General features: G+C 42.4%; 2 protein-coding genes across 5 annotated transcripts; both read left to right on the top strand.

The window, feature by feature from the left end:
* The first annotated feature begins 933 nt into the window (after nucleotides 1–933).
* Nucleotides 934–7,646, top strand: rbm17 (RNA binding motif protein 17). Of its 4 annotated transcripts, none has more exons than XM_077004666.1 (13): nucleotides 934–1,064; nucleotides 1,526–1,651; nucleotides 1,809–1,925; nucleotides 2,280–2,446; nucleotides 2,556–2,665; nucleotides 2,884–2,934; nucleotides 3,266–3,392; nucleotides 3,724–3,881; nucleotides 4,083–4,139; nucleotides 4,826–4,902; nucleotides 4,994–5,092; nucleotides 5,389–5,461; nucleotides 6,541–7,640. In XM_077004666.1, the coding sequence occupies exons 2-13, from the start codon at nucleotides 1,529–1,531 to the stop codon at nucleotides 6,642–6,644; spliced, it is 1,263 nt and encodes a 420-aa protein (XP_076860781.1). In that variant the 5' UTR covers nucleotides 934–1,064; nucleotides 1,526–1,528; the 3' UTR covers nucleotides 6,645–7,640. The 4 variants fall into 4 exon arrangements, with proteins under 4 accessions (XP_076860781.1, XP_076860783.1, XP_076860780.1 ...); XM_077004668.1 differs by having other exon boundaries at nucleotides 944–1,080; nucleotides 3,724–3,875; nucleotides 6,541–7,646; XM_077004665.1 differs by having other exon boundaries at nucleotides 944–1,080.
* A 6,139-nt stretch (nucleotides 7,647–13,785) lies between these two features.
* On the top strand, nucleotides 13,786–22,113 carry pfkfb3 (6-phosphofructo-2-kinase/fructose-2,6-biphosphatase 3). Its single transcript, XM_077004664.1, has 15 exons — nucleotides 13,786–14,107; nucleotides 16,375–16,503; nucleotides 16,622–16,718; nucleotides 16,837–16,903; nucleotides 16,983–17,057; nucleotides 17,149–17,205; nucleotides 17,309–17,433; nucleotides 17,539–17,746; nucleotides 17,835–17,981; nucleotides 18,088–18,192; nucleotides 18,309–18,438; nucleotides 18,541–18,603; nucleotides 18,692–18,756; nucleotides 18,841–19,020; nucleotides 20,519–22,113. The coding sequence occupies exons 1-15, from the start codon at nucleotides 14,026–14,028 to the stop codon at nucleotides 20,567–20,569; spliced, it is 1,581 nt and encodes a 526-aa protein (XP_076860779.1). The 5' UTR covers nucleotides 13,786–14,025; the 3' UTR covers nucleotides 20,570–22,113.
* The last annotated feature ends 401 nt before the right edge of the window (nucleotides 22,114–22,514 follow it).

The following is a 22,514-nucleotide window of genomic DNA, read 5'->3' as shown; positions in this document are numbered from 1 at the left end:
TCCCGTATTGGTTCAATACAGAATGCAACGTTCAATTGACAAATAAGGACGATTCTGTATTTTACAGGACGGGTGGCAACCCTAGCATAGAGCCAACAATCTGTACAGTTTATCTGTCACACCCAATGTGGGCTGGATTAACTTTCCTGGGTGCTGCATATACAGTTTGTAGGTACGTTTGTCAGAGGATATTCTAGCACTGTGTCCTGTAGGTTCAAAATTACTTGGGATCGAATATATCTAGGACCTACAATACCGTCTATACTATACCAAAGTATATAGCATAAATATATAGTGTTACTATACTATAATAAAGACTGGAGTAGAGCCGGTATATGAGGAGCCAATACATATTCCTCCAGTTATATCAAATATAACAGCGGAACGACAGAGGGCGCCGGCGTTCAAAATGAATGCGAGTGAGCTAAACGCCTTAAACCACAGGTGTCAAACTCGAGGTATGCCGCATGATTTTATGTGGCCCGCGAGAGCTTAAAAAGTCTAATTGTCCAAAAAAAAAGGGAAAAAAAAGTAAAACACGTCCAGTGACCAAAAACTACATTTCCCACAATTATGTTAACCGCGAAATGCCGGCATCTTGATACTGCAGCGTTTCCATATCGATGTGATTTTCCCAATAAGTATAATAAAAAATTCAAAAAATGATCCCAAATTGTCCAGGAACAGAAAAATCGATTCAGATGGAAGGGTGTCTCAAGAAAGATGGGGAAGCGAATAGAGTTATTTAACATTAGGAGTAGTTACATTTAGTTACAATCCGTGGGCAACGATTATGCTGGCGTGGCCCGCGGTGTAAATGAGTTTGACACCCCTGATTTAATCCACACATTTGGCACCATTTGTACTACAACAGGAACATTCTGGAACACGCTAGCATTTCTACACCGGCGTCAGCTCACCGACCAATCAGCGCCCCGCGTGAGCGCCAGAACGGGTCCTACTGCAGCCGTCGGCCATGACTGATTACGTCCATTGGCCATTTCTGATCGCGTCATTCAACGAGACTGCGGTGAATTAGCATGTTGTGCTAAATTTGCGGAATAGTGAGTTCGAGTTGTGGTTGGTATTGTTGTTCAAACAAACGGCGACGTCGCTGGTTAACATTATTTTAACGTAAATGTAACTGCTGCTACCACTAGTGCAAACCCGTCGATAGTGTGGCGAGTTTATTCATAAATAACTAGCTAATCAACGTTAGCTACATTTTTGGCTATATTCACTTTCAATACACATTTGACTATGTTGGACTTGGTACATTTGTATGGAGTATATAATGTAGATATTAATTATTATATTGGCCGAGTGCTTTTATGTGTCTTTGTTTCGCAGGCTAGTCTTTAAGGGTAGTAAAGATGTATAGTACAGGTTGTAGGGTGCATGTTTGTGGTGTGGAATATGTGTTTAGTCTGGGGGAATGACTAGGAAACGTCAGTGTGATGTTCCCAGTACGTCCTTCACAATGAAACAACTGGCTACTTGTTTTATTTACATGTCGTCGCATCAGCTAATGTCTCTTTACGACGATTTGGGAGTCGCTACCAGCGACGCAAAAACCGAAGGATGGTCGAAGAACTTCAAACTGCTTCAGTCTCAGCTGAAAGTGAAGAAAGCTGCCTTGACACAGGCGAAGGTATGGGTTCTGTCTCCCCCTGGTTCAGAAAGCCCATGTAGGAGGTAGATCCACGGATCAGTACATACAGTCTGCCCCGGTGATCTCTCCATTCATCAGCAGACATGTAAGGCAGCTCTAAATGAATGCCTGAATGAGATTTGTTTTTTTTTTGCAGACACAGAGAATGAGGCAGTCAACTGTTCTGGCTCCGGTCATCGATCTGAAAAGAGGGAATGCTGGAGAGGACAGGCAGATCTCAGATACTCCTCCACACATAGCAGCAGGGTTGAAGGTGAGCTGTGTGTGTGTGTGTGTGTGTGTGTGTGTGTGTGTGTGTGTGTGTGTGTGTGTGTGTGTGTGTGTATGTGCTTGGGTGAGAGACGCATGTGTGTTTAGCAGAATGGCGCTCTGGTGCTATTTTGCCTTGCATACTTGTTTTGATTTAATAAAAACTGGCATTTGGTGTAATCTAGTAATGATGAGATTGGGAATGTTTGTGTTGTAATAAAACAATTTACACTAAATTACAGTTAAAAGGGCATTGAAGAAGTAAAGACCAAGATTTGTCTATACGAGTCTGGGTAACAGCATGTGAACGTGTGTGTGTGTGTGTGTGTGTGTGTGTGTGTATGCACACATGAGACAGGATTCTGCACCAGGTGGCTTTTCTGCAGGTGATGTTCTGATCCCTCTGGCGGATGAATACGATCCCCTTTTCCCCAACGACTATGAGAAAGTGGTGAAAAGACACCGAGAGGAGCGACAGAGGCAGAGAGAGCAGGAGCGGCAGAAGGAGATCGAGGAGAGGGAGAAGTACGCGCACACACACACACACACACACACACACGCCCATAGCAGTAACCCCCCCGCCCACCTGTGGCACATCACAGGCTGAGATGTCCCGTGTGCTCGGCTTCTCCAGGAAGCGAAAGGAGCGACATGAAGGAGGAGCCCCCAGCGGTTTCTCGCGGTTCCCTACAGAGGGGGATTCCGATGAGGATGAGGAGTACGAGAAAGAGAAAAAGAAGAGAAGTGGGTGTCTGGAACCGTGTTTACCCTTTCTCTCCTTTTTTTTTTTTTTTTTTTTTACACAAATGAACTGTTTAAATTCAGATGAAGACATCTTCTGATGTCTTGTACATTTGTGCTTTGCTCTTTTTCTTTCGGCCCCATAACGCACTACCCAAAGATGTTTTAATCTTGTTGTGTATGTGTTGTTCTGACTGACCGAAGTTCTTTTTATCCCGTAGCTATGGGTGGAGCTGCTATTGCCCCTCCGACGTCTCTAGTGGAACGGGACTGTAAGTAAAGCCTGCAGCTTCCTTTGTCTTTTACCCTTAGTGATTTTATATATGTAGGTGGTGTTTTTAATCCATTTAAAAAGTACTGTGGGCTAAGCTCATATGGCAGAGCTATAAGAGAGCATGTTGGGTGAACTGGTATATAATGTAGTTCACACCTCTCTCCACTAGGCTGGGCTGTTGCTCTATAATAGAATTTGCTTCAGACAGCTGGGAGAATACACTTTGTTTGTATGGTTGTGCCCATAAGACTATAGTTTTCTTATATCTAGCTGATTTCTTTAAATGTTGGACATTTATGGTAACAGTATGCATGTCTTTGCCATGGCAGCATCATTCACGTACGACGAGGAGGGTCGTCAGCGGTCCAAAGCAGCGATTCCGCCCCCTGTCTATGACGATGCAGAGAGACCACGCTCTCCCCCGGGTACCACCAGCTCCTTCCTGGCCAACATGGGGTATGCCCCCCACCCCCCCCCCCCCCCCCCCCCCTCACCCCATCTCAACACACACACACGCACAACCATTCAGTTTTCATGCATTCTCTTTCAATCAGAATATCAGCCTTTTTTCATGCAGGACACAAGACTTGGTTTTTTTGTAAGTGGGATATACAACAGACTGTGTGTCACCCTGGATCACACCCTGCACTCGGGTTTCATTATTGGGCTACGGTCAACAAAATGACACACTGCTGCGATTGTTAATAGTTAACATTGTGTGATGTCACCTGAGGGGGAAAAAAACGTGTGTGTGTGTGTGTGTGTGTGCGCGCGCGCGCGCACGTAGGGGCACTGTGGCTCATAAGATCATGCAGAAGTATGGCTTCCGGGAAGGCCAGGGTCTTGGGAAGCATGAGCAGGGATTGAGCACGGCTCTGTCGGTGGAGAAGACCAGCAAACGTGGCGGCAAGATCATCATTGGAGACTCGACTGAAAAGAGTGATTGTACATGCTCAGTAATTCCCATAGCACACACTGTATACATGCAGTTACACCACCTCAACTCATTTGTTCAGATTTTGTTTTAATTCCAATATTCTATTCACAAGAAATCATGATTGTATATTAAATTATTTGTACTTTTTGTTTCTAGGCAGGTCCTTTTGTAACTGCATGTTCAATTTTTTGTGTGCGTGTGTTTTTCAGATGCAGGATCCAATCAGAATCCGGCGGAGGCACCTGGCTTTAATGCAGCAGTATCAGGTCTGGCCACACACCATTGTCCTGTTTCCTTCATCTGTATACAGTACTGGTTCATTTAACCTTTTATTTTTAAGTTGCATTATATAAGACACACACCGTATTTGGTACATTGGCACCATAAACCATTTTAATATATACTTGTACTGTGAGAATGTCAACTTCCAGATGTCTGTAAGTTCAGGGTCAAAGAGTGGTTGTGATGGCAGTACTATAAAAAAGTCACAAGTATTATGTATGCAAAAGGTATGACTTAATGTCTTGACTGGGCTTGTGACAACTTTTTTGGTGAGTCATTGCATTGCAGTCAAGTGATTGATGCTGTGTCAAAGCCGGCCATACAGCAGTTCTCACATTGCACGCTCGCACACACAAACACAACTCATGTATGTGAAAAGCACTCTTAAGGGACTGTAGATGTGATCCAATCACCACTGTGTGGCTCCGTTTATCCTGCTGATGTTCTTGAACCTATACTTAGATTAAGTGTGAAACTGATTCACTAGACACAGAACTTGGGCTGTCTTTCTCTACAGTTTTGCACAGTAACACAAATCAGAGAAATGCTGAGATTATAAGCAACTGCTCTTCGTTATGAGGCTCTTCTACCCAGCCATACAGCAGGATGGGCCTTGATTGTGCTTTTGTGTGAGGCTGCTGTGTGAAGTCTGCTGTAATCTTCCTTTTAGGGGACGCGTCAAAGAAAAATGAGGTCAACCCACTTACTGAGATCCTCAAATGCCCCACGAAAGTGGTGCTACTGCGGGTAAGGGGAGCGAGGATGGGGCAAGATGGTGGCGGCTGGAAAATATGACGTGCCTCAAAGTGTGAGTGCGTGTATGTGTGTGTGTCCACAGAATATGGTGGGAAGAGGAGAGGTGGATGAAGACCTGGAGGCTGAGACTAAAGAAGAATGTGAGAAATATGGCAAAGTCATCAAGTGTGTTATCTTTGAGGTGAGGGACGTGTCTTGGTTCTGTGAAAATGAGGATGTTCAGTTTTTCCCTCCCATTATTGAATCTCTCCACTATTAATAAGCACGGTGAATGAGCGTAGAGGTTCAGCCTTGTCAGCAACAAGGTATACAAATGACTGGGTTCCTTTGGTTTTTACTAATGACTAGTACATATGTCTGCTTCGTAGACTAGAACTACAACTTCTCTGTACCTTTATATATGTATTGTGTGAATGGAATGATTTATTGGGATAATTTGACGTGTAACATCACGTTTGTCTGTGTGCGGGATTTCAGATCTCAGATGTGCCAGATGACGAAGCAGTGAGAATATTTTTGGAATTTGAGCGGGTTGAGTCGGCCATTAAAGGTGAGCCCCACCCCCGATAACGTGTATACCTAATGGAATGTAATTCAGGTGTCTATTTCTCTCTGTCTCTCTGTCTCTCTCTCTCTCTCTCTCTCTCTCTCTCTCTGTTTCAGTTTCTCTGTCTGTCTCGCTCTCTCACTCTCATGATCAGTGAGGCACGTGAGTGAGTTTAGTCCCCCAGGTGTTACGTCACTTGCAGTTACATCAGGACCTCCAGACAATTCTCAAACCAAACTGGTTCAGTTCATCACTGACACCATTTATCTGGACCTGTTTTCCACAAGTCTTTTGTCTTGAACAGTTTGTGGTTTGGTGCAGAAAGTAGCTGCACTCTGATATTCCACAAAGCAAAACAAGAGCCCTATTTGTAGACCAGTCCACTTGACAGTACCTGCTCCTGAGCGTACAGGAACAATATCCACAAACACCAACCACTCCTAGCTCTCTTCTAAGAACGAGAGGTCATCGGTGGGGACGGTGCTCTGAGAAGTGGTGTCATTTCACCTGTGTTACTCTTACACGCATACATGAGTGTAGGGAGTGTTTTATTTGTTGCAACTAACTATACTTTGGGGTGGGGGGAGTAATGCTCATCTGATAGAAGAGTTTACATAATGAAACCTGTGATTTGTAGGCTGTAGATAATATACTTCCTTTAGTTACTTTCCACTTTACAGGAACCAGGAACGCACTGCTTACCAGCAAAGTGCTGGAGTTTCCTGTTCAGGGTTTCCAAAAATCACCAAAAACATTTTTTATATTGTAGTGTTGGGGATTTTTTTTTGTGGATTTTAATCACATGGAAATCTAGACAGGTTATTTCAAAGGTTTATTGTTGTTTACATGTTTTAGCCTACATATACTCTCTTTCCAACAAAAAACAATCATTTGTTTTATGGTTATTGTGTTTATTTTATTATTATTGTGTTTATTTTTGCATTGTTGGTATACAATTATTATTATTATTATATTATAAAACCAAATGTGATTCTGTTTAGAGTTAACTGTGTGTGTCTTGTGTGTGTGTGTGTGTGTGTACCTGATAACATGTACCTGGGCTTGTGTATGTTCTTCCTCAGCTGTGGTAGACCTGAATGGAAGGTATTTTGGAGGTCGTGTGGTAAAGGCCTGCTTCTACAACTTGGACAAATTTCGTGTGCTAGACCTGGGGGAGGTGGTGTGAGTCATGGGAACCTGCATCACCACCATCTCTGGGAAGAAGCACCTGTGTTCTGTACATAACGTGAATAGTTTTTATACTCCCTCCCTGGTATTGTTTTCTTAGCCCTTTTTTGATTTTGAGGAATATTTAATTTGATTCGCAAACTCATGATCTTTTTTTCTTCATTTACTGTATCATCAGTAGAACATCCACTGTGCTGAACGTCTTTTCTTGTTCCTTGTTGGGTAGTGTGGTCTCTGATCCTGCAAATAAACGATGTATTTTGGAAGTCTGTCCCCTTCTCTTTTTTTGATTTGTTGGAGCTCTAGAAACATCCTTAAAGCAGCTTTTAAGGCATGGAGTTAAAACTAGTAGAAATTAGGTCCAGGTGAGCTCTACATAACCTGTAGACTATCATTCCCAACATGTAATATGTACTGTATCCTCCCACAACACAAATGGTTGGATTACTGAAAAGCAAATATTTTTACATATCCACCCTAGCAAACACATGGTTCAGTGAGATTGAATCCTGGAGTCCTGGTTCTTGGTTTATACAACACCTGTTCCCTTGAGGTTTTATAAAGTAGGGAACCTACATTTTTGTGGTCTGACATAACTGCAGCTCCAGCGAGATCTAAGTGATCTGATCTGCAGACTATTGATAGACATGAGGCCTGCTTCATATGTCCCTTGGCCAGGAAGCACACAGAGTACAGAGTAGTGATGAAAGCTCAAACATACAGTCCCTCATTTAACCACTGTTCTGACATATGCAGTGTATTATCTGGGCCTTAAAGAAGCTGTATGTACTTGTGTTTGAAGATTTGTCCCATCCTGAACAAGATGTTCTTTGTGTATAGTACACTTTCAAAATCTTCAACTCTGTATTACTGAGTACATTAATTTATTGTCTAGGGCATTATTTGTTTGTTGATTCTTGCTGTTGTTTTTTTGTTGCTGACTTTTATTGTATAATGTCATAGAGAAGGAAATTATGAGAGAAAACATACTGTTGAATGTTATATTGTATGTGAACTTGACAAATAAACTGTATTTGTATTTAATCTGTTTTAAGTTGAATTGGTTTATGTGTGTCTAGGTCAGGTACTGACTTGTTGAAGGAGAGAATGGAACTTGTATAATACTTACATAATATGTTATGAAAAGTGTCGAGGGAAGATCAAGAGTGCAGATTGACATCAGCTGTAGTCTAGACATGAGGGAGATGACCTTTATTTATAAGTTATATATAATATATGCGCTTTAGAGGACGGGTATATTGAAAACATATATGAATGTATGTGAAGCTATGCATATTTGGGATTTACTTAAGTATGTATTTTTGAGAGGGACCTAAAGATATTTCTCTGTCTCTCTCTTGCCATTCAAAGCAATTAAATGTAATGCGCAAGATACGTATTCACATTTGTATTGTCAAATCTTTGATAAAAAATAAAATGTAGAATAAAACAAAGTATCATAATAACAATGATAATATAAGGCTCTGTATCTCTAATTTTTGTCTCTTGTGTCTGGTTACAAGGGGTTTCCTGATTGGCTAGTTATGTGAGGAGTCCTTAGATTTTGCCTGTAGTACACTGGGGTAAACACCAGTCCTGGCACACGAATGGGTACAATGTTTCACCCCCACACTTCCCTTATTATGTCAGCAGTTAGGGCCTTGCCTAGACCCTCAGCTGCTCTCCAGTGGTATTCTGGCCATGATCCCAAGAAGTGCCTGCAGAATGTGGATGTTGTGTACAGGTCGTGTGGCTGTGCTAAACTTTGGTAACGTTTTAAGTTACATGTTATGTAATTAGCCTCCTGGATTCTGGCAGGCCTTTAGTAAAACATGGCTTCTGGAAGAGGTGGGTGTAATATGGGAAAATGGGCGTGTCATTGATGTCTCTGTCCAATAGGGTGAAGGCCATGCTTCTGTCTCGCGCTGCTCTGTTGGTTAGGCGTGTTGCAAACAGCTGGTGTTTTTGCGTTGCAAGGCTATTTATGCTTATGAGGTAGAGATGGATATGTGCTTGCATGTGTGTTTCAACTACATGGTGTGTGCTTTCAGTGTTCGTATCTCATAATGTGATCCAAGCATGCTGATTTACAGTACCTCTCTGTAAATACAGTTTCAATCCCAGCACAAATGACAGAAACGCAAACGTAATCTAAAACATAACCAGAACGAAGCACAAACTAAAACACACATTAGGTATATGAATCCTGCTAACAAATACCGATTACTGCAGCATTCTGCCCATTCTTTACTAGGTGTTTGTTTATTTGTTTTTAAGACTAGCCTCGTCTCCATACAACAAAGTGCCTTGCTTATAGACACTGAAAGAGGATCTGTATAAGTCAGGTTGTCCCATGTCTTGAGTAAACATGTTTGCCCTACTATTTGCATCGTGGTGTCCGTTCGTAAACAGATGCCCAGGCTGACTTCAGAATTAACACTCTAGGTCTTTTTGTCCACCTAGCAAAAAAGAACAGTGGTGATCCAGTCGTAGAACAATAGTAGAGTGTACGTATGCACGCACATATGCTGTCTTGTGCGTCACCGTTCTTACGTTTACTCTGTGATGTAATTCAGTAAGGAAAATTTAATACTGCACTTTCTTGTGTCCATTCATACACCTTAGAACAAACATGCTCTTGTACCATTGTGGTAGTGGCAGATGGTGACCTGTGTGTCGGAGAATCATAGTCTCAAAGTGCTACAATTGTCATCATAACAAATTTGGATTAAAACAACACGAGACATTCAAACACACACACACACACACACACACACACACACACACACACACACAGTATTAGTTAGTAAATTAATATTTAAGTAGATGAACCTCAGTAAACTACTAGCAACTTTGATATAAGCTAGATCTACTGAATTATCAGAAGTATAATGTTTAAAGCAATTCTTATTGATGGAACCTGTACCAATCAGGGATTAAATGTACTATGTAAAAGAAACATTGACTAGCTGATAGAATATAAGGCTTTGGCTACAGATATGTACACTATCCTCCATTAACTGGGCATGAGGGTGGCAAATATTAGGCATAAACCAGAAATTGATTATCAACTCCTTTAAAAATACTTTATATTAAAATATATTAAAAATTAAAATACTTTGTCATTCATTGTGCAGGCCACCAGGGAATTTCATAATACAATCCTCTCTAATATAGTTTTTTAGTTAAAAAATATCAATAATCACAAGAGATTTCAACATTTATTTTAATAATCCTCAAACCCCATTGAGATTAGTATTTAACGGTAGTTATACTGTAGAATCGGTTACACTCAGTGTATAATAGAGCTCACCCATCCTGATCCTGAACATACAGTATTGATATAGAAAATATAATTGTCCTAACCCAGTCAGACGCCATCTCAGACACTCTCTTATTTCATTTCACAACATATTAAACACAGAAGAATCACCTCACCTCAATAAGAGCAGCTAGCTTTCATTGCAGATTTCCTCAATTCCATGTGGTCTACACTCAATACCTGCAGAACTCAATCAAATGGCCAAAAAGAGCTAGCGTTGTGATCTACACTCATTGATGTCACTCTGCTAAAGAACAAAATATCAGTTCAGTGGTAGAAAGATCACACATACATTTTAAAAGTGAACACTGGTAGAACAGGAGAGGTGAATGAAACTAAACTATTATTCCTCCAAACCATGAGAAAGGAGAGTCTTCTTAATAACAGGAACGCACTGATTACCACTCAAAGGTCCTGCCCCCCTCCCTAACCGAAGATGACATAAAGCATCCGAGATTTTTACTTACAAGAGAAGCAGGAATAAAATAACAACTAAGAATGAAACTCAGAGCCCAGAATCATATAGTGACATGTAATTACTTTTAATAAAAGAATTATGAGAAAAACATTACAGAGAATATTCAGATTAGAATTATGGCCTCATACATTTACATAAAAAACAAAATGACCATGTTAATGCAGACAGAGTATTTCTGTCCAGGAGAATGTGTCTATGTAGTGTTGTGCTCAGCTGTGTTTATATGTGTGCATGTTGGTCCATGTAACATATATGATCAATAACTTACAGCTGGACAGACTGATGGACAAACAAACCAATAAAGACAAACAAATCAATAGGTGTGTGTATTGATGTGCATAGGTGTGTGTATGTGTGTGAATATTATAGTATGTGTGAGTACGTGTGTCATCACCTTAATATTTATCTTAATGTTAATTTAGTAAAAAAGAAAAACTCCCCAATCCTTAAATTCAAATATTGACTTCATTTGCTGTTGTATTACTATTGTTTATTTTGTTTTTATTACTTATTTTGTTCTTCATTGATTGTTTTGTTCTGGTGTCCTGTGTCAAACAAAGGATGGGTTCCTCATTTCAGTTTCCTCCTCGTGCTCTTAGGGAGTTTTTCTTGGTTTTTTTTTTCTTCCACTGTCGCCTTTGGCATAAAGCTGCATAAAAACTGCCTTGTGACAACGCCTATAAACACCTGTTGTAAAAAGTGTTATATAAATAAATTTGCCACAACTTGACTTGGCATGTCTCACACGCACAGCAGGAACATAAGCACCCAACTATGCAATAATCCAATCCAATCCAAACTATGCAAAAAAAAAAACAATTTTTACTGGATTCAACTAAAGCCTCCATATCTGTCAAAACCAAGTCCCTCCTGAAAAACACCATGTTTGTCTAATCAGTAAACTGAGTTTAGAATTCAATAGTGTTGCCAGGAGTGATGAATAATCATTGATTGTAAAATGTGTGACTGTCTATTAAGTACAGCTATAGCAGGTTTGGCAAATGACATTGCCACTCAGTGTATGTATGTAAATGAATAATTGAACGTAAACTTACATGCCGACTGTAAAATGTTCAATGGGTAAGGTTGACGTGCTGTAGACTGTATGTATGTATGTATGTAAATGAAGAGACTGTTCAGAGGGTAATGTCGACATACTGAAGAGTAACCTCAGTGTCTTTGTGTCAGCGCAGAAGCCATTGGGAGAACTGGAGAAAAACGCTGACACATTCTTTTGAGTTTTTATTCTCATACATTGTGAGGTCAATTTAAAGACACCAATCTGTTGTACATCAATTTACTGTATTTGTATTTGTATTGTATTGTATTTTTAACATTTTAAACAACCAGGTTTGTTTGTTTTATATTTGTTTTATATTTGTATTTATAAAAGATTTCCCAGCCAACCACACCCACACCCAAATGTGGTCATTTGTAAAATGTATGTATTACATAAATACATTGTAGAAATAAATATTTAACAGCTTGAATATATAGAATTTGCGCATTTGGATTAAGTTTTATTAATGATAATTTTGATCACTGTACATACTTACTATTTCTGTTTCATTGAATATTAAGCCAAACATTTGTATAACGTTTTAACGGTACAAACACAATTATTTATTCATATTGTTTACTTCTTCGTATTAGTTGTATTTCCTTATTTATTGGTTTGTTTTAAATTGTGATTTACCCTCAGAAAACCACTCCTGTCCTTTTCCCCAGGAGGAAAAAAACACCATTTCTGTCCCCAGCCCCCACAGTCCTCTCAGAGAAGTGGGTCATCATTGCAGTACTGGGCTTAAAAGGACACAAGATCGAATTTTCGAATAGCCTACTTCCAATTAAGCGTGTGCAGCTACGTGTTTTGTCATTATTTAAGGCTGGAAAAATAGTGAAACTCATTGAAAATGAATGGCATTTTTTGCAGAGATTTTAGTTTTACTTTCAGCATAACATTTCATACTGCTTTTTTCCTGCAAGGATTGTTCGCTTGTATTCAGGGCAATTTTTTTATTTATGTTGAGTCCTTTTAATTCATTACAAGTTGGAAAATGACTCGACTTTTTGTTATTGAGGTATTACATGCTGTACAACCTGAGATGAAACCTGTTCGTCATGACATAAGAATTTTCTATTATTATATTTCGCTGACAGAATCTGGTTCCGACAAAGCTCACCAAAAGGGTAACTCTGTGAAACTGGTCCCTTTAGCGAGGGCCCTGATTCGTCGAGAAAGACAAAGAGGAGGCCAGAACCCATCCCAATTCTCCGTCTGACAGACAAGCAGACTCAGCAATGATATAAACCTTAAATCCAGACTGGCTGCTTAGCGCTTCCCCCAATAAAAACAAATAATTCGCCATTTGTCAAGTGAGCTTCTTGGAGGTGGTGCGGTGCGCGCGCTCCTGCGGACACGCCCTGCACATTCACGCGGCGCTACGTGCGGATGCGAGAGTCGCCATCAGCGGGGGCATCTCAGGACACGCTTTACACACTTGAATTTTAAATAGCAACTTCCAGGGCGAAGTGTATTCAAGACAGCAATTGAATACGTTTGACGGGTGCACGTGACAAAACCACAACAATTAAACAATAGAAACAAATTGAACAAAGACAACAAATGAAACAGAAGTTTATATATAAAAATATATATATGGATATATAAAAAAATATATAACACGTTCCTTTCTAATGCTCAGTTGTAAAGTGCGTTAGCGTAAAATCTTCTCAAGTATGTGGACAAGAGATGCATTTATTATCTTTTGATTCTAGGCAATACAAAAATTAATCCGTCATTTTTTTAGGTTAATGAACAAATGTTAATAATTGGACAAGATTTGGAGGCATATGAAGTATATACCTACAACTAAAAGTGAAATAACTATATAAATATACACGGGTGTGTGCAAAAAATAGATATAAGAACGTGTATTATTTGGATGCTTTGGTTGGGGGTGGTGGGGGGGTCGCACGTTGCAGTGGTTTTCCAGAGGTGCAGTGACATCCCGCACGTAGGCATTTGTGGAGGTTGCCCATTTGGTGAGCTGGCGCAAATCTGAGAGCCTATCCTACAGTTTTGGTGGGCTTTTCTGTTTATTAATATTAGAATGATTTTACATCGTTTGAACGTAACAAATGCGGTTGGACACACAGTGTATTTATTGAAAGCGTACGTAAATACCGTGTAAGGTAGTTGATGAATGCAAAATTTGGCATTTTGGTTTTGGTGATTCGTTTTCACCACTGTGTGGCGCAAAAGTCACGGGTTCCCGTACAGACACGCCTCGTCTGCGCCGTCACGTAGTGTCGCGATGCCTCGCCTCCCTACCGGCTTAAAACGCGGATCTAGAGCGGCGTGGTGAAGAATACCGGCATGGTCCACCACGAGTGAAAGTGCTCAACGAAGAAGTTCAGCCGCTCCAAAGAGTCTCTTTGATTTTCGTTGCTATAACCGGTTTCGTTTGGGCCAGATTTGCCTCCTCGTTTGCTTTTGTGTCCTCGGCGACGCCTTGAATTCCTGAAGCCTGTGAGCTGTGAACAAGTTTTTGACTGAACCTTCTCCAACACCAAGGAATGACCAGAGAACTCACGCAGAACAAAATCCAAAAGACCTGGGTCGCATCTAAGGATGAGCGAGCAGCCTCCCCCCGTAAATGTGAGTACAGCTCGTCCTTTCACATCTGAACAATTTCCTGGTGAATTGTGCCGGTTGTGCGTGTACATCCGTTTCATTTATCTACAATATTTCTAAGCTTCTAATATGGACTTCTCGATGTAATGAGCTGAAGCGATGAAAATAGACGACGGTGTTAAACGACGCATACGTGTCCGTATAAGGCCACCGGCTCCTATGGGGGGGATGTTGCGGTACTGCTGGTGGAGAACCGCACACAGAACCGCTGTTCAGTAATTGTACGTGACACTCGGCCCGTTAGTTATGAAGTCTTTATGAAGACCTCCAGCAGGCAGGTGTGCTGGACCGTGTGACTCGCGTCGTTTGTAATGTTCGAGTCCAGCAGGTGCGCAGCAACGTGTGGAACTTTACGGATATAAAATGTAACAACTGTGTTACTTCAGTTCGGATTTAATGTGATTCTTTACATTTTACCTGCTGACTGGCGAGAAAATGGACCAAACTGACCCCCCCCCCCACCCCCGAACACATTGGGCGCCATGTGATTGATCGATCATTTATTGATAATGCGTGTGACGTCTAAAATTAATTGTGGTAGTTACCATAGCAACTGCTGAGTGACGCGCAAACGTTCTGTACCCACGAAGGCGCTCGAGCGTGAACGAGGGGGGAGAATGAGGAGGCGGCCTGCGCCGAGTGGTCGGACCCGGGCGCTCGTGCAGCGCGGGGGACCCGCGCAGGCAGCAGCGGTTACTCATCACTGACGCGGTTACCGGTAACGGTGACATCAGCTCCGTCTCGCGCCGTGTGTACCGGGTACATGACGCCACAGCGAGCAGAGGGCTCGTGCACACAAACGCGGTGCAGAAGATGAGTTGCACAGAGTAATTCGCAAATAAAGAAAAAAAAACAACTTCACATGTGTTTAGTCTAAATAGTTACAAGGTTTTTATATTTTATATGCGCGTTAACACACGAGTAAGTCGGTTGTTTCGAAAAGTATGTAAAAAACTAAAAACAAAATAAATGAAGAAAAATCGATTAAATTAATACAATCATTATACACGCAGTAAATGTGTCGAATAGCAGTCCAGTCGTCTTTTGAGTGACGGACAAATATCCTCAATCTTTAATCAGTGGTATTTTTTGGTAGCGCGGTTCCGCCGAAGTCGTTCTCGTCCTGACCGTTTGGGTCAGTCTTTCCTTTCTCATGTTGGCCTCCTGGGGGGGGTGAGAGGAGACGCACGCATGGTCACGCAGACACTGGCGTCTCCACCCTCCACACCTCCTCCCTCCCCGGAGCGCCTGAGGTCAAGCCAAGGTTCAACGAGTTTATGGACGGCAGTGGGCAGAAAACTGCCTCAGATCTCCGGGAGCGATTTGATAAATATGTACATATAAATAAGAATATAAATACCTCAATACAGGCGATTAAATGCTTTCTAAATTAAGGAGTATTTCGATGAAATACACAGACTTGATCAAATGGGTGTGTGTGTGTGTGTGTGTGTGTGTGTGTGTGTGTGTGTGTGTGTGTGTGTGTGTGTGTGTGTGTGTGTGTGTGTGTGTGTGTGTGTGTGTGTGTGTGTGTGTGTCCTGACTTACAAGTTTAGTAAGTAGATGGCCATAGAAAATAATGTTCTAACATAACGCATCAAACCATATGTGTCGAAATGTGTTTCACAGTAGACTGGCATGTTGGAGACTGAGGTGTTTGAGTAGCTCTATGCTGAGTGCACCCTCTGTGGGTGTGGCCAGAAGGGTGACTGGTTGTAGTGGCATGGCACAATGTAACGGAGAGAGCTGCCCACAGACTGCCTGGTCTGGGCACGTTGGTGGGCACTGGAGCGAGGGGAGGGGTGGGGGCAAGATTCTCTCTCCATCCCTCTATCCCTGTCAGTGACGCACGCACGCACGCACGAACACACACTCGCAACCATGTATGTGTGTGGTCATAATGACCTAATTCTGGATGGCCGTGGTTTTGTGTATCGAAGGGCGCGGAGGGGAGGGAGGGGATTAGAAGGCAGGGGGGAAAGGTTATAGGGTTTACATGCACTCACTGACACACACACACACACACACACACACACACACACACACGAGAATAGAGGCGCATGCGCTTACGTACACGCGTGTATGGCATGAGCACAAGTATGCATCATTTCTAGGTAGTGTGAAATGGGCTGTGTAGCAGTATCTAATTCAAATTTTTATTCACACATTTATTTACCCAATCAAGTATCAAACACATGTTCACTACTCCCTCTCTCTCTTCTCCCTTACAGCAGGTGGGGGTCCCCACTTGGCCAACCCTCCCACGGTCATAGTGATGGTCGGATTACCTGCTAGAGGCAAGACGTACATATCAAGAAAACTCACACGCTACCTCAACTGGGTTGGCATGCCCACCAAAGGTAAACATAAAATTCCAAGATTTTCCTTAAAAATTGCCGCTCTGCAGCCAATTAATGCATTCAGTCACTGTGCGTTGTTTATTAATGTAGAGTCATCGTTGACTTGTTATTTTTCCAGTCTTCAATGTTGGCGAGTACCGCAGAGAAGCAGTGAAGCACTACAGCTCCTATGATTTCTTCAAAGCGGACAACAAAGAAGCCGTGAAGATAAGAGAGTGAGTCACCCCTTCTCTGGACTACCCCATCAAATTAATGGCAGAAGGTGACCATTCTTATTCGCCGTTTTATTTATTAGCTCACACATTGAATGTGTTGGTCTTTGTCTTCTCGTAGGCAGTGTGCCTTAGCAGCTCTTCGTGATGTCAAGACTTACCTCACTGAGATGGGTGGTCAAGTTGCAGTAAGTATATACTCTCTCTCTCACAACGTACGTGCACACACGCACACATGGCAGAGGTTAACCGTGTCTGTGTCTGCAGGTTTTTGATGCTACAAACACAACCAGAGCCAGGAGAGACATGATCCTGGAATTTGGTGCTGAGAATGACTTCAAGGTCTGTTCGTTTGTCATGGCATTCGATTATAGTGATGAGGCAACTATGAAAACCAACCAAGACCATTAACCAAGACTCCTTCCTCTTACAGATTTTCTTCATCGAGTCTGTATGTGATGACCCAAACGTGATTGCCACCAACATCATGGTATGTTCACCACATCGTTTGGTGATGGTGATGGTGCATGTCAACATGGGTGTGAAAACATGGGTGTGAAAACATTTTCAGCATAAATTTCTCTTATTACCAGGAAGTGAAAGTGTCATGTCCTGACTACCAAGACTGCAACAAGACAGACGCCATGGAGGATTTTCAGAAGAGGATTGAGTGCTACAGGAAAAGTTATCAGCCCCTTGACCCAGATGACTACGACAGGTAATTGCGCACAAATCCATCTCGTACCTTGTTTCTGCACACATTTAAATGGAAGGGCGTGTTCATGGCTGCGTGACTTGACTTTGGTGCTTTTTGTCTCCTCAGGAAATTGTCCTTCATCAAGGTGATCGACGTGGGCCGCAGGTTCTTGGTGAACTGCGTTCAGGACCACATCCAGAGCCGCATCGTCTACTACTTGATGAACATCCACGTGCAACCACGCTCCATCTACCTGTGTCGCCATGGCGAGAGCCTTCACAACCTGCAGGGGCGACTGGGTGGCGACTCGGGACTCTCCGTCCGTGGCAAAAAGGTACAGCCAGTGGTGTCGGGTGGCCTTGCTGATGCATAAGGTTTTGCATAAGGTTCCTATTGGCTGACTGACTCTCTCTTTCTCGCAGTTCTCTTCCGCTCTGGCCAAATTCGTGGAGGAACAGAACCTGAAGGACCTGAAGGTGTGGACGAGTCAGCTACGGCGAAGCATCCAGACCGCCGAAGCCCTCGACGTGCCCTACGAGCAGTGGAAGGCCCTGAACGAGATTGACGCGGTACGTCGGCTAGGGGCGGCTGTGTTTCCCGTCATTCTCCTTTCCTCCTGCAGCCGTCTGGCCCATATTGGACGAGTCTCTAATGAGCCCGTGTGTGTGTCCACAGGGTGTGTGTGAGGAGATGACGTATGAAGAAGTGCGCAAGCGATTCCCCGAAGAGTTTGCACTTAGAGATCAGGACAAGTATTACTACCGCTACCCCAGCGGAGAGGTAAGTGTCACAGATTCAGAAATAATCTGCAGCCGTGACAGCACACAAAATGGTTCTCCGTGTGAGGAACCTGGAGTTCATTTTCCCATTTCAACTTCTCACTTTTGTCCGTCCAGTCATACCAGGACCTGGTGCAGCGGGTGGAGCCGTTGATAATGGAGCTAGAGAGGCAGGAGAATGTTCTAGTAGTCTGCCACCAAGCTGTCATGCGATGCCTTCTTGCCTATTTCCTGGACAAGAGTGCTGGTGAGTCCTGCCTACAGTGTCGCCCCTTATTAGCAGCTGCTTTCAAGCTACGTCTTATGATTGGTCGCATAATCTGCCTAACCCCTGACCTTCTTGCTGCAGACGAGATGCCCTACCTTAAATGTCCACTCCACACCATACTGAAGCTGACCCCAGTGGCCTATGGTAAGAAGCTTGACATTAGCACCATTATTAACTACACCCTGACCTACAGCAACGATGCCCTAACCTGGAGACATTTTGCTTGTTTTAGGCTGCAAAGTAGAGTCCATCTCCTTGAATGTGGAAGCCGTAAACACACACAGGGACAGACCTGAGGTAAAAACAGTACTTGCACCCCCCAGTCCCCAAAGTTGGACTGAAGGCCATATTTACTCATTCATGCCCCCTGGTCTTCTCTAGGAGGTGAAGAGAGGTCCGGTCACCTTAATCAGGAGGAACAGTGTGACTCCTCTGACCAGTCACGAGCCTGTTAAGAAGCCTCGCGTTGATGCTCTGGATGATCACGTCAACCCGGAGCTTCCACCGGCCCCGCTCACCTTCTGTGCCGCCACGAACAACTCCCTGACACTGTCCACACAGGTGTGTGTGTGTGTGTTCATCAGTCCTCCACTGCTGCCATCTTGCTGCCTAACATCATCGCAATTCGTATACGCTACCTCTCTCGGCGATCAGTCACGTTTGTAGCTTCTCCTTTCTCTTCTACCTCCTCCTCCTGTTTTCTCCAACCATCTTCATACTACAGCACTGGCTCAGCGGAGCTTGTCTGCAAGTATCTGTGTCCTCAGTCTGCACCTTCCTTTATTTATAACTGATGGACCAGCTCGCATGGCTAATTTAAATGATCACTGATGGATGATCAGCGGTCATTCTTCCGTAACAAGAACGCTGAGACCATCCAGGAAAGAAAATCTCGCTGCCAATTAGAATGTCACCCAAGCCTTCCCACGCTTTACTGCATTACGTAGCAAAGAATGCCTAGCCTCCCCGCTGCCTAGTCAATGGTATGTAATGCCTCATTCTGTAACCCTGCGGCGTATGTAGGTTTGACTCTCGGCTGCTGTTTGGTAGCTAGTTGACACAAGTGTACCTCTTGACAGCCTTTTCTTCACCACTTTTTGTCTTTTGTCTCTTAACACTTGTCTGGTCTGTCTTGCATCTATGACTCTGCTTCACGTACCTAAAGCCAGATCGTGTTCCACTCCCTGGAACTTGTGCCCGTGCTGTTTCTGAGGGAATTTCAGGGTGGCTTTTGAAAATGCTTTTGGTGTTGGTGTTTCAGACCAAGGTTTTGAAGGAACAAATGTAAGGAGGCTCAGGGATGGCAACTACTGGCATGTCAGTGAAATGGGGCATTTGAGATGCGATCTCTTCATGAATGGAGAGCATTCAGGCACGGGGGAAGGTTTTGGCTTCACACAAAGTTTCACCATTGCTACCTCACATGACCTCTGGGAGAATAGTTGTTGGATTAAAGTGAAGGGCGGAGAGAGAGTCTCACAATTGGACTATTTGAAACCTCCACAGAATCTAAATATCATGCCAGGGCAAGTTTGACTTGTTAAAATAGCACAAGTCTAAGGAAAAGTGCTTGGAGACTTCATTGGGTCATATTACACCAGCGATACAAATTGGTATACTGCCGTACTGGAACAGATCAAGCACGAACAGTAATCATATGGTGTTAGCAACCACTGGCACATCGGCATTGCATGCTTGTTCAAAATTCCTAATTCCAGAACTTTATCCATTTAATTGATGAGTTTGTCATTTGAATTACCCACAACTTTAAGAAATGATGAGAGGAGTTATTTCAGAGAACATCAACACAGTCAAAAAAGGAATTTTATTAAATCTAAACTTGTACAACAAAATATGTAATTATTTCAATTAATTATTCTATTAATAGAATTTTTCAATTAATAGAATTGTTTTTCATTTGAATGTGGTGTATTGGGGAAAGCTCACTCTCTCCCTGTGTGTATTACCTGGGGAGACCCTTGCATTAACAAACATCTTTGTCCAGTTGACAATTAACAGATGACTAATTGCAGTGAAACTCTGTGTCCTCTTCTTGCAGAACCTGAAAAGGTGCGTGACTGAGAGCCGTGACCTCCCGCGCCTCTGCTAGAGAAGTTTACGTGTGACGTCTCATGGCCGCCACAGCACTGCCTCCCAAGTTCTCATTCAGAAGAGTCCCAGAACCTTCAACTTTGCCTTTTTGACTTCCCACATTTTATTTTTGTTTATCCCTCAACCTAGATTATTGAATTTTTGGGGGATGTATTTTGAGTCCTCTTTTGGGACTGTGTGCACACGTGTGTTCGTATGTGCTAGAACTGGAGAGAGAGAGAATTTAAGGGGCTGCTGATCCAGAACAGCCACATTCACACCACCACTGCAATTCGAAACCTCCACTGCCTCTCCCAGATTAATGGTGACCTTTTCTTACAGGATGCCTCTCATTAACACACAGCTCCTGGGTGTGAGGTGAAGACACTTCACACCTGTGCAGTCATGACACCCCAAAGAGAGAGAGCGACAGAGAGAGAGTGCGCGCGCGCCTGTGTGTGTGTGTGTGTGTGTGTTGACTCATGCACAAGGTACACTGCACCTTGGGTTGGGCCTCATACACATGCTAAATAACGAATGAAAGGAGTGACTTTCACTCTTGTATGTGGTTTCATTGTGTTATCTGTGAGGGTTGTAAATACATCCCTATATACTGCTGCTGGCTATTTGGCACACGGTTCCTGTAGCTGTTATAAATGTCCGTTCGAGATTTGTCCCATGCACTGAGAGATTATACTGTTTGTATGTCTGTTAATGAAGGCATAATAGTGATGTGGATGCTTCTTAAAGGCGAAAAATCATGGGTGTTGGGTGCGTGTAATGGCGATGTTTGTGCTCAAAATGACAGAAGATATTTATTTTTGTACTGTACATGTTTATTGGGAAGTAATTTCTGCATGGTGATTTGATGGAAGAAAAGCTTTGATGTACAGTAAATTCCCCAGAGTGCCTCTAGTCTTTTTGGCTTTAGGGCCAATAAATCTATTTTGTGTGCTCATATATACAGCATGTTATCTAATCATTTCAGCTTGAGACTTCATAGTTGACAATTAAGCACATTTACATACAATAACATTTCATTTTATTTGCATCTAAATCAAATGTTTACAGATTGAATTCCAAAGTATTTGTACCTGTTTTTTTTTTATTTTATTATTTTTATTTTTTTGTGTGCATGACATAGAAATCTATACAGAGGCAAGCTTCATCCTTAACACTAACTCTGTGGTGTTGGAGGAGAAAATCAGAATTCGGTTGATGTTGAGATGCACTTTGCAGAGCCAGGGATTTGGCCAAGATCTTTTTTGTGGAACCGTTAACACGATGTAGGTGCAATGTACTATTTTACTCTTAACTCTAGGGACAGTTATTCCTAATTATTGCTTCTGATACTTGAATTCTGTATTTTGTAATGCTGTATATGTTTTCTCTCGATTATTTATTTATTTTTAAGATAGGATGTTCATGTACATTATGGATTAACCTTCTTTGTGACTCACATCGTCAAACATGGCTGTCCCTTTAAGAAGTTCAGCAAACAAAATTTACACCTTTTCTTTTTGTACTTTCTAGATCAATAAAGAAGGAAATATTACAACTTGAGACCTTGTTTTCACAGCACACTGTTTAACTTCCTTGTCTTTCCTTTTCCACACAAATGGTTGTCCAGTAATTTCCCGTCCCACTGAGTGCTCAGCCTTTTTCTATTTAAACACGCAGTCCAAAAATAATTAAGTCTCACCCACACTCTGATATAATGTGTTTCATGGGTGTTAGAACAGGTCTATAATAGTTTCCAGGAAGACCGTCCCCTCATCACCATACTGCTATAATTGAAATTACAAGCAATAACTTGTATTGCTTGTGCCAAATGTTGATGTTTAAAGCATGAGGCCACATGAGACGTGGATGTCACTACACATGCTCTTTATTATTCTTCAAGGTCTTGGCTGACAGCCAATCAGGGAATGGTAGAACCGGCAGGCAAAGCTCCAGCTATCAGA

This window comes from Brachyhypopomus gauderio, chromosome 5 (genome assembly GCF_052324685.1).
Source record: "Brachyhypopomus gauderio isolate BG-103 chromosome 5, BGAUD_0.2, whole genome shotgun sequence".
Taxonomy (NCBI): Eukaryota; Metazoa; Chordata; class Actinopteri; order Gymnotiformes; family Hypopomidae; genus Brachyhypopomus; species Brachyhypopomus gauderio.
Note: the sequence above shows the minus strand (reverse complement) of the source record. Positions and strands in the feature narration are given on the sequence as shown.

What these genes read in the sequence shown, in the direction of transcription:
- pfkfb3 (XM_077004664.1), top strand. Translation starts at nt 14,026, where the DNA reads ATGACCAGAGAACTCACGCAGAACAAAATCCAAAAGACCTGGGTCGCA. An exon ending in GAAGCCGTGAAGATAAGAGA is followed by an intron (nt 16,719 to 16,836) that starts GTGAGTCACCCC and finishes GTCTTCTCGTAG; the next exon opens with GCAGTGTGCCTTAGCAGCTC. An exon ending in CCCTGACACTGTCCACACAG is followed by an intron (nt 19,021 to 20,518) that starts GTGTGTGTGTGT and finishes CTCTTCTTGCAG; the next exon opens with AACCTGAAAAGGTGCGTGAC.
- rbm17 (XM_077004667.1), top strand. Translation starts at nt 1,529, where the DNA reads ATGTCTCTTTACGACGATTTGGGAGTCGCTACCAGCGACGCAAAAACC. An exon ending in TCCTTCCTGGCCAACATGGG is followed by an intron (nt 3,393 to 3,723) that starts GTATGCCCCCCA and finishes GCGCGCACGTAG; the next exon opens with GGGCACTGTGGCTCATAAGA. An exon ending in CTCGACTGAAAAGAGTGATT is followed by an intron (nt 3,882 to 4,082) that starts GTACATGCTCAG and finishes TGTGTTTTTCAG; the next exon opens with ATGCAGGATCCAATCAGAAT.